This window comes from Heloderma suspectum, chromosome 9, assembly GCF_057233095.1.
Source record: "Heloderma suspectum isolate Gila_16-S chromosome 9, 16-S_ref, whole genome shotgun sequence".
Lineage (NCBI taxonomy): Eukaryota > Metazoa > Chordata > Lepidosauria > Squamata > Helodermatidae > Heloderma > Heloderma suspectum.
This window is the reverse complement of record NC_139466.1, coordinates 14,835,486-14,845,084: the sequence shown is the minus strand read 5'-3', so window position 1 is coordinate 14,845,084 and position 9,599 is coordinate 14,835,486. Positions and strand designations below refer to the sequence as shown.

The window sequence follows — 9,599 nt, the reverse complement described above, 5'->3', positions numbered from 1 at the left end:
GCAGGGCTTAATTTCTAAGCCATAATGCCAGAATTTAAAGCCCTTCTCCCTGATAAGAGCGGATGGCCTGTGAGGAGTCTGTGGGAAGTGTAAAATGCGCTGCATGTGCTCAGAGGTAGAAATTAAGCCCCGCTCACATGCAATTCTACAACATTTTAATTGTATTTTTAAAATGTAATTTAAGGGTGTGTGTTAAAACATTTGCTGGGACTGTATTTTTGTTTGCCTTTTATTTTGGAGGGTGGTAGGAAAATTGGTGTATTTGCGCTGACTCACAACACTCCCGACCAGCCGTATGGGCTCTTTAATGGTTAACGCGTCCTCTTCGTTTTCGATACGCTCGCGTTTGGTGGAAGCCCCGCAATGGCCCTCAGGAGTCGCTGGGGGCCGCTGTGGCCGCGGTTGAGGAAAGTCTAGCCGCCGCACTTCCTGCCTTTGCTTTCCCCCATCATCCCCTGCGCCTCCTTCCCTTTCTCTCTTCCTCTGCTGCCATTGTGGAAGCTGCCGGCTAGCGCTTGGCCATGGTAAGTGAATCCGTTGCAATCCTGTGTCGGGGCTGCTTCTCGGAACCCCGTTCTTCAGTCTCGACCGTCTTGGGGCTTCCTGCGAATGAGCTCGAGTAAAATTAGGGAGCTGGAACAGGTCTTGGAAAGGTCGGGGCCCCGTTGTTGGCGTCTTCCCTCTGGCGTAGAAGTTGTATGGGAATAGCTCCTGGGCCTGCGCGAAAGAATCATCCCAGTGGATTTCTAATCTGAGCTTTCCCATTTTATTATAATTGACTACATTTTTAACCCACGGAGCTCAGTGGGTTAAAATACATGCCGTGTCATTGCCATTTTTTAATCTTCACAACATCCCTGCGAGGTAGGCTAGGCGGAGATTGAGAGCGAATAGTTGGCCCCATGAGCTTCGCGGCTGAATGGGGATTTGAACCCAGCTCTCAGTGGTCTTAACATTGTAATTCCTCCATCACCCTGGCTCTTTGGGGTGTGTGGGTTTAATGCATGCCCCAAAGGGATGGCATTGCCTTAGCTGAATAGAGTGTGGAACCAGTTCCCTAGGGAGGCGGTGGGCTCTCCCACACTGGAGGCATTCAAGACGAGGCTGGACAGCCATCTGTCAGGGATGCTCTGACTTGGATTCCTGCATTGGGCAGGGGTGGGACTCGATGGCCTTGTGGGCCCCTTCCAACCCTACTATTCTATGATTCTATGATTTCATTCATTGGGTTGGCTTCAAATTAATGCCAGATCAACTGCACAGGTAGAAGTGGTCTTTCCTATGCCCTCCTTCTCACGACAGCACTCTAAAAATGCTACACAGAGGAGACTCTGCTAAACTGTGGTGTGAGGGGATGTGGGGGATCCCCAAAAATTGGGCGGAGGGACCTTCCAAGAGTGGAGCCTTTCCTCTCACGGAGGAAGGCAGATCCTGGGTCTGACCCTCCATCTTTCTCCGGTGAGGGGAGGGGTGTGTGAAAAATACTTTTCTCTTTTCCCCCTGCTATGCAAGGGCAGAACCTTCATCCCTCTATTAGTCAAACTGATTCCTTACTTTTTGTGTAAGACCCTTGATTCATATTGAATGTGTTGATTTTTCTGGCTTCCCAACACTTTTACTTGAACTTGCTGTAGCATCATTGTACCTGTACTTAGACAACTGCTAAATTTACCACTATACTCTGTTGCCCTGTTATTTAGGGAACCAAAGTTCAGTAGAAGACCATGTGATTTCATGCAGAAAACCCCAGGTTCAGCCCTCTGCATACCCGGGTAGGGCTTGGAAAGACTCCTGTCTGATACCCCAGTCAGGATAGGTAGTACTGAACTAGATGGAGCTTTGCTGTGTTCCTACTCATTTTATACAGAGCCAGACCATTGGTCAGTCTAGCCAGTGTTCTCTACTATTCAGAAGGCACTGGCTGTCTCAAACCTGTTACCTGATCCTTTAAATCCGAGATGCCAAGAATTGAACCTGGGACCCTTTGTATGCAAAGTAGACATTTTGCCATTGAGCAGAATTAAGCCTAAGGTTGAAGGTGAAAACTAGGAGTGGGCAAACTTCATCCTATGCATGGTAATCCTGAAATATAGCTCACTGAGTTCAGCAGAGGTTACTTTCCAGGAAGGGATGCATAGGACTGAAGCCATATCATTTAAGTCAACTTCTCCAACCTGGTTATGCTGGACTGGGGAATGCTGGGAGGTTGGGGGAGGCTGATTTAGGTGGTAACTTTGTCCCTGGGCTGTAGCACTTCAAACTGCAGGTGAGTACTTACATGGCTGAATGCTCCTCCATATCTGCTCCCCCCTCCTCTCCCAAAGGGAACAAAATACATTTCTTGTGCTTGCGTAGTAAACCGACATGTCAGGGAGAAGGCTATAGGCCAGGCTTTCCCAACCCAAGTCCCCAGATGATGGGTGAATTACGGCATCCATCAACCTGATATGGCCAGTGGGCATGGATGATGGGAGCTCAACATCTGGGGACCCAAGGTTGAGAAAGACTGCTTACAGGCAGATTGACCCAGACTGGAATGGCTAATGTGAAAAGTTGATAGAGGGCAATTCTCCCCAAAGTTCCAGACATGGCAGCCTTAGATTCCTGGCAGCTGTGAGCTCAGCATAACACACTTAGTTCATGTCCCCATCCCTCACAGTGTCTTGGCCAAACATCACACAACCTGAGCTGGGTGTGTAACCAAGAGATGGATTTCATTCTGGTTGTGGCACTTCAGATTGTGTGTGTTGGGGTGGGTGGACTTCCAGGTTTGAGTGCTTGTCCATAAAAAACTTCCCTCTCTTCTCCCTCCACCCCCTTTGTAGAAACTAAGGGCGCAATCCTATGGCCGCTGGTCAGCCGCTAGATGGCCATAGGATAGGTCAGTTCCCAGAGAACCAACCCCCATCCCCTCCCGCGCTGCCTCTTAGGCAGCGCAGATTGGCCCCGCACTTGTAAGAGCAGCATGGAGTGGCGAAAATGGGCATTCCCAGGGGTGGGGAGGTCGGAAATGCCAGTACGACACTTCTGATGTGTCGTCCAGCCGCTTCCCCCACTCCAAAATCGGCTGTCTAGCCACGAGAGCAAGGCAGCGGGAACAAGGAGATCTGCTCCTCACCTCTCCTCCTCCCCGCACTGGATAGGCGGTCACCCCTGGGGTCAGAGGTGACCATCGAGCCACATAGTATTGCTCCCTAAGTGTGCCAGGAAGAAGAGTTCTAGCCTAGCCATGATCATTTTCTGTGTAGAGGGAATATTTAGGAGGAGCATTCAGTCATAGGAGTCCCCTCCAACAGCCTGAAAGTGGCGCAGCCCATACCCAGTTTTACCACCTTAGGAGGTGCTCCTGTTTATTTATGTTTATTTATTATTAAATTTATTAATTGCCCATCTGGCTGGTCACCCAGCCACTCTGGGCGATGTACAACATACAATAAAAACAGTTTAAAACAATAAAATTCTACAATAAAAACATTTTCTAAAATACCCTAACCCACCCCAAATGCCTGCCTGAACAACCACGTTTTTAATGTACGACGGAAGCTCATTAAAGAGGGGGCATGGCGGAGGTCCCTAGGGAGGGAGTTCCACAGAGTGGGGGCCACCACAGAAAAGGCCCTCCCTCGTCCCCACCAGTCTAGCTGTCCTGGCTGATGGGACAGAGAGAAGGCCATCCGAGGCTGATCTTGTTGAGCGGCCTGTCTGGTGTTGCTGGAGGCGCTCCTTAAGATAGGCTGGGCCAGAACCATATAGGGTTTTAAAGGTCAAAACCAACACCTTGAATTTGGCCCGGAAAACAACTGGTAACCAGTGCAACTCCTTCAGCACTGGAGTGATGTGATCTCGCCGGCGGCTACCTTTAATCAGGCGAGCCGCCGCGTTCTGTACCAGCTGCAGCTTCCGAACGGTCTTCAAGGGTAACCCCACGTAGAGCGCATTACAGTAGTCTAAACGAGAGGAGACCAGGGCATGTACTACCGATGGGAACAGATGGTCGGGAAGGAAGGGGCGCAGCCGCCGTATCAGATGGAGTTGATACAGCGCTGTCCGGCTCACAGCTGACACCTGAGCCTCCATGGACAGCTGGGAGTTAAAATGACCCCCAGGCTGCGGACCTGGTCTTTCAAGGGTAGCTGTGCCCCATTCAACACCAGGTCAACATCCCCCAGCCTCCTCTTCTCTCCCACCAAAAGTACCTCGGTCTTGTCAGGGTTCAGCTTCAGCTTATTCCTCCCCATCCAGCCACTCACCGTCTCCAGACATTTGGACAGGGATTCTACAGCCAACCTTGGTGAAGATTTGAACGAGAGGTAGAGCTGTGTGTCATCCGCATATTGATGACACCGCACCCCAAACCTCCTGATGATAGCCCCCAGCGGCTTCACATAGATGTTAAATAGCATCGGGGAGAGGATGGAACCCTGTGGCACCCCACAAATGAGTGGCCATGGGTCCGAAACCTCCTCTCCCAGTGTTACCCTCTGGTACCTGCTGGAGAGGAAGGACCAGAACCACCGCAATACAGTGTCTCCAATGCCCAACCCCTCCAGGCAGTCCAGGAGGATACCGTGGTCAACGGTATCAAAAGCCGTTGAGAGGTCGAGGAGAACAAGGAAGGAGCATTCGCCCCTATCCAGAGCCCTCCTCATATCATCCACCAAGGCGACCAAGGCCGTTTCTTTCCCATGCCCAAGCCTGAAGCCTGACTGAAATGGGTCTAGATAATCAGTTTCTTCCAAGTGTGCCTTCAATTGCATCGCCACTACCTGCTCAATCACCTTGCCCAAAAATGGCAGATTTGAGACTGGGTGAAAGTTGTTCAGAACTTGAGGATCCAAGGAGGGCTTCTTTAAGAGCGGTCTTATCACGGCCTCCTTGTGGGCTGATGGCATCACTCCCTCCTCAAGGGAAGCATTCACCACCGCCCTGATCCCCTCACCCTGTTAAATTTGCAACAGCACCTTAGAGACTGCTTCTTGAAAATGCAGGGGTGGAGTACCTGTTTGTGAATACTTCCCCTGTGTCAAATTCCTTTTATATTAAAAACAAAACAAAAAAACCTTAGACCACCGTGGAGAGGAGGACAGTAATTAACACAGACCCACATAGAAGTCCTAGGACATGCCAGGTTTGGTTTTTCACCTTCAGAAACACAGTTCAGTAAATCTAGAGTGAAACGGTGTCTTGCCTGTGCTCTGTGGCAGCAGTGCTATTTTTTCACACGTGGATGCGAAAGCTTTGCCAAGTTGTTCTTCCCTGCTTCTCTTCTTTCCCCACCCCCTTGGAAACCCGCTAAACCAGCTGCCGTGTCCTCCAGAAACTGCTCCAGAAGCTCTTTCCTACCTTGTAGAATCTATCCACGTTCCCATATGATGCGTGGGCCTGGCCAAAAGATCATGTCTTCTCCGATGGCACTCAGTTGATCAGTCACTGACGGTGCTGGAAGACATCATGATGTTTTTGGATGCCCAGCCTTGCCTAAAGTCACTTTCTCATCTTGTGCGGACTGTCACTCCGTTTGATTTTAAAATGCCTTCCTTCTCCCTTCCCAACTTACCAGTCTTCCCACAAGACGTTCAAGATCAAGCGGTTCCTCGCTAAGAAGCAGAAACAGAACCGGCCCATTCCACAATGGATCCGCATGAAAACTGGCAATAAGATCAGGTAAAGCATTGCCTGCTCCTCAAGGGTTAGTAACCACACACAGGCCACTCTGTGAGCGATATTCATCCTCGCTTTTGGCTCTGCAAGGAGATTTGAATCACTGGGATTGGTGTTACGGCACAGATGCTTCACCATTGAAGTCTGGCCACTTCTGAGGTCAGGAAAAGCACCTGTAGTTGCAGATGCTCTTCTCAGTTCCATCCCTTTGTGCCCTTGAGAGCTCCCATCATATGGTAGTTGGAAACTGGGGTTCCACTGTGGCATCTCAGTCCCTCAGGCTAGCCAAGGTGCTTATTTATGGTTGGGAAATATCTACTCTGGGATCATCATCTCTCCTTTTGGAGATACTGAATCATGAATTCATTTGCGTACTTTTTAATGCTTTAAAATACTATGTGAAGTCGTATGTGAACTTCTATACTACCTGGTTCCTTTCCTTGGTATGGGCACAGCATTGATTCTCCCTAATCACACTGAAGGTGGGAATGCTACCCCATGAAAATAGCAGCCATGAGTTTCTTTCCTGCTGATTAAGTAGTGATGGCCACTTTTCACTCTCTTCAGTGCTTGCCTGATGCTGGCCTGAGTATGGCCTGGTTCGCACATAACAACCCAGAGTATGAGTTATCGTTGAATGTGGATTGTTACTGAATTGTGGGTTGTTGTTAGGTGCAAACCCTGCACTATGATTTAACTCTAGGTTGTTAACTATGAACAAGTCAGAGTTCACAACCAAACAACAAACCATGGGTTCTCTTCCTGGGTTGTTTGTGGTTAACAATCCATAGTTAAACCACAGTGCAATGTAACGACAGCCCACAGTTCAGCAACAACCCACAATTCAATGACAATCCATACTCTGGGTTGTCGTTATGTGCAAACCAGGCCTATCTGTTGCTGAAACTTGCAGTTTATGTCTGTTGTTCGCTTTCTAAGCTGTACGTCAACCTCCTAGTCTTGAAGGCCTCCGCTGACCCTAAAACAGCCTTCCCCAACCTGGTGCCCTCCGGATGTTCTGGACAACACCTCCCAAAATTCCTGACCATTAGCCATGCTGGCTGGGACTGATGGGAGTTAAAATCCAAAACATCTGGAGGGCACCAGGTTGGGGAATGCTGTCCTAAATTTTTTGCCCTGAAGTCCATTCTTACCCTTTTTACCTGTATCTCCCCTCCATGTGTGTGTTTGGGTTGCCACACCTCTTTCTCCCTTCTGTTTCTTCATGGCTCCTGTCCAGAGGCCTGCGAGAATGCTGTCTTCCCCATATTTATCCACTAGCAAAGGGTCATAATTTAGCTGTAGTTTTGAGAGTGTTGAGCTTTGTCTTCAGGATCGACTCTGCAAAGGTCACTTTTCCAGGCAACTAAAGGATTTCCCAAAGCAGGCTGCAATTACAGTGCTTCATTCTGTGGGAGCATTGCCATGTCCCTGCTGAGAGCAACTCTGTTAACCGAGGATTTGATTTCTCCTCTGTGCTGGTGAAATCACTTCTCTTTAACAGTGACAGTGTTGCGAGAAAAACTCAGAAGACTATGAAGAGTTTGGAGTGGATGGAATTTTCTTGAGAAAAAGGCATGAATGCATGTTTGACTGGGGAATAGCAGGGTACATGTTATTAGGCCAAATTCTGCCCATAAAAGATAATCCAAACTTTTCAGCTTCCTAGCTCAACTCTGAGGGAATTAAAAGCAGAATTTAGTTTGTGCAATGATTTAAGGGAGGTTTTCTGCCCAAATACAAGCCATGGCGATTCCTCAGTGGCCAGCTGTACTTGTTGATATCTCCGTCAGCACCACTCTGTCCACTTTGGTGACAATGCAGCATGGACAAAAATAGGTAGAGATGCAGAGTGTGAGAATCAAGATAGATTTTTATGCACGTTACATTTCTGGGGGCCTGGACAATTTTGGGCCCTGTTAATTAGGAAATATGTTTTCACCTCTGTCTAGCTTTTAAATGTGTGGGATTTTTAAAAAAAATCCATTTAATATGTTAACCAACCAAAGCTTTAGTTGAATAATCATTGGGGGTCAATCAACAAGGCTGAGAGTTATGAGCCTCCTTATTGCGGAGGGGATATTTTTATTGCTGAGATGAGGAATGAAAACGTAAGATTGTCTGGCAATAAATAATAGCTTTTGGTTATTCAGGTTGTAAGTTCTCACAACTTCCTTCATTTGTTGTCTTCTTAAAGCAGTAAATGGACATTAGTTCATGCACAGGGTTTTGTTTTTTCCTCTTTGGCCCAGTGGTCGTTTTGGGATTTTAAACCTTCAGAATTCTTGGAAACGTCGTCTCTCATTAATATACGATACAGTGTTCATGTGTGCTCAAGTGAGGGAGGAGGGAGTGCAGATGAATGTGGGAAAACCACACTTCTGCTGCTAGCAGCTGTGGAGCCCTTTGTGAAGCGTGCCATGCGCAAATTACAAGTGGGTAGCTAGTTCAATTGCTCGCTATTTTAGTCTGTTGGAGACTCAGGACTGTGTCTTGCGTACTAATTGTATCCCTTTTGTTCTAGGTACAACTCCAAAAGGAGGCACTGGAGGAGGACTAAGCTGGGACTGTAAAGAGAAGCAGCTACAACCCCATCAACGCATCTCTCCTGCGTCAAGCTTTCAAGCCCTCGAATGGCCCCTTCTGACCAGCCTGCCACAGCTCTATTTTCAGGGCTGAATTCTGTCATGTGTCGTGAAGCTTTTTCTTTCATAAAACCTTCGTTTTCACATGGATTTTCGGAAAGAATTAAAACTGAATAACGGAGAGTTTTGTGTTCATGTTTAGTGTCCTTTAGTTCTGAGTCCATTTGTATTGGCTGAATTCTGGTTGCCAGCGGAGAGAGGCTCATTAATAAATATGGGATTAAACATAGTCTAGCGAATGAGCAACTTCTCGTGGGTTCACTATTTATACTTGCCATACTGGTATAGGGGGAGTTGGCAACAGTACAAAAGACTTAATGGCGATGAAATTGGCATTATTCCATGGAAGGCTGAGGACTTCCAACTGTGTCTTTGTGGGTTGAAACAAGCAGGCAAAAAAGCATAGTGCCAATCAGGTAGTAAAAAAACATGATTCGCCAAGCCTGGAAAGGCACTGGCACAATAAAGTAAGAGAAGGATACAAGGATATGGGATAGAGAACCTAAAAAGTGAGCAATAAAGGACCATGGTAGAAAAAAAGAAGGATTTGGAGAAGCCACGAAAGAGTGGATTTGGGCTTGCTGGGTACACACACAGGTGTATACTGCGAAAGGACAAATAGTCATTCAGTTCACCTCTCCTTTTATAATTACATACAGGAGGTTTAAAATTGCTTTGTATTTTTTGGTGCATCTTGCTGTGGTTATGCTTAAAGAAGGAAAATGTGTAACCTCTTTTTTAAAAACATGCAAACTTGCCCTTAACAGAGGCAACTGCCTTATACCAGATCAGATTATTTGTCCATGTAGCTGCCCGGTATTGTATTGTGATGGGCAATGGCTCTCTAGGATCTCAGACAGAGCTTCCTTTCCCATCACCTGCTAGCTCCAGTTAAAGAGACTGAATGGATTGAACCTGGGACCTTTTGCATGCAGAGTGACTAAAGCCCCTCCCTCAAAATCCTTGCTGGGAGAATCAAGGAGAAGAAGAATATTGCTAGTAGCAGCTGACGAAGGGGACTGTCTGTAAACTATTCTAGAATACTGAATAACATACACTAAAAACACTCAAAATTACAGTGCTAATGGAAGAGATTCTGTGTTTGCAGGCTTCCCAATTCACTTCAACGGGGAAAAATACATTCCTAAACTTGCCCTATCCACACAAGTTGGGATCTTCATGGACTTCCGTATCTTCTGTATTCTATAAAATCTCAGGCGTTAACGTTTGTAATCCATGGTATTCCTCAGTGGTTCAGATTCAGGCTTTAACAAAGTCTGAAGGAGGACTTGA

At 47.3% G+C, this 9,599-nt stretch overlaps 1 protein-coding gene and 1 non-coding gene across 2 annotated transcripts; both read left to right on the top strand.

The window, feature by feature from the left end:
• Positions 1-467: 467 nt before the first annotated feature.
• RPL39 (ribosomal protein L39) lies at positions 468-8,427 on the top strand. Its single transcript, XM_084813790.1, has 3 exons — positions 468-524; positions 5,561-5,664; positions 8,186-8,427. The coding sequence occupies exons 1-3, from the start codon at positions 522-524 to the stop codon at positions 8,232-8,234; spliced, it is 156 nt and encodes a 51-aa protein (XP_084669916.1). The 5' UTR covers positions 468-521; the 3' UTR covers positions 8,235-8,427.
• LOC146338440 (small nucleolar RNA SNORA69) lies at positions 7,042-7,173 on the top strand. Its single transcript, XR_014784894.1, has one exon. It is a non-coding gene; the product is annotated as a small nucleolar RNA SNORA69 (small nucleolar RNA).
• Positions 8,428-9,599: the final 1,172 nt, after the last annotated feature.

Excerpts from the sequence above, each read along its gene's own strand:
- RPL39 (XM_084813790.1), top strand. Across the intron at positions 5,665-8,185 it reads AAAACTGGCAATAAGATCAG|GTACAACTCCAAAAGGAGGC; the intron begins GTAAAGCATTGC and ends CTTTTGTTCTAG.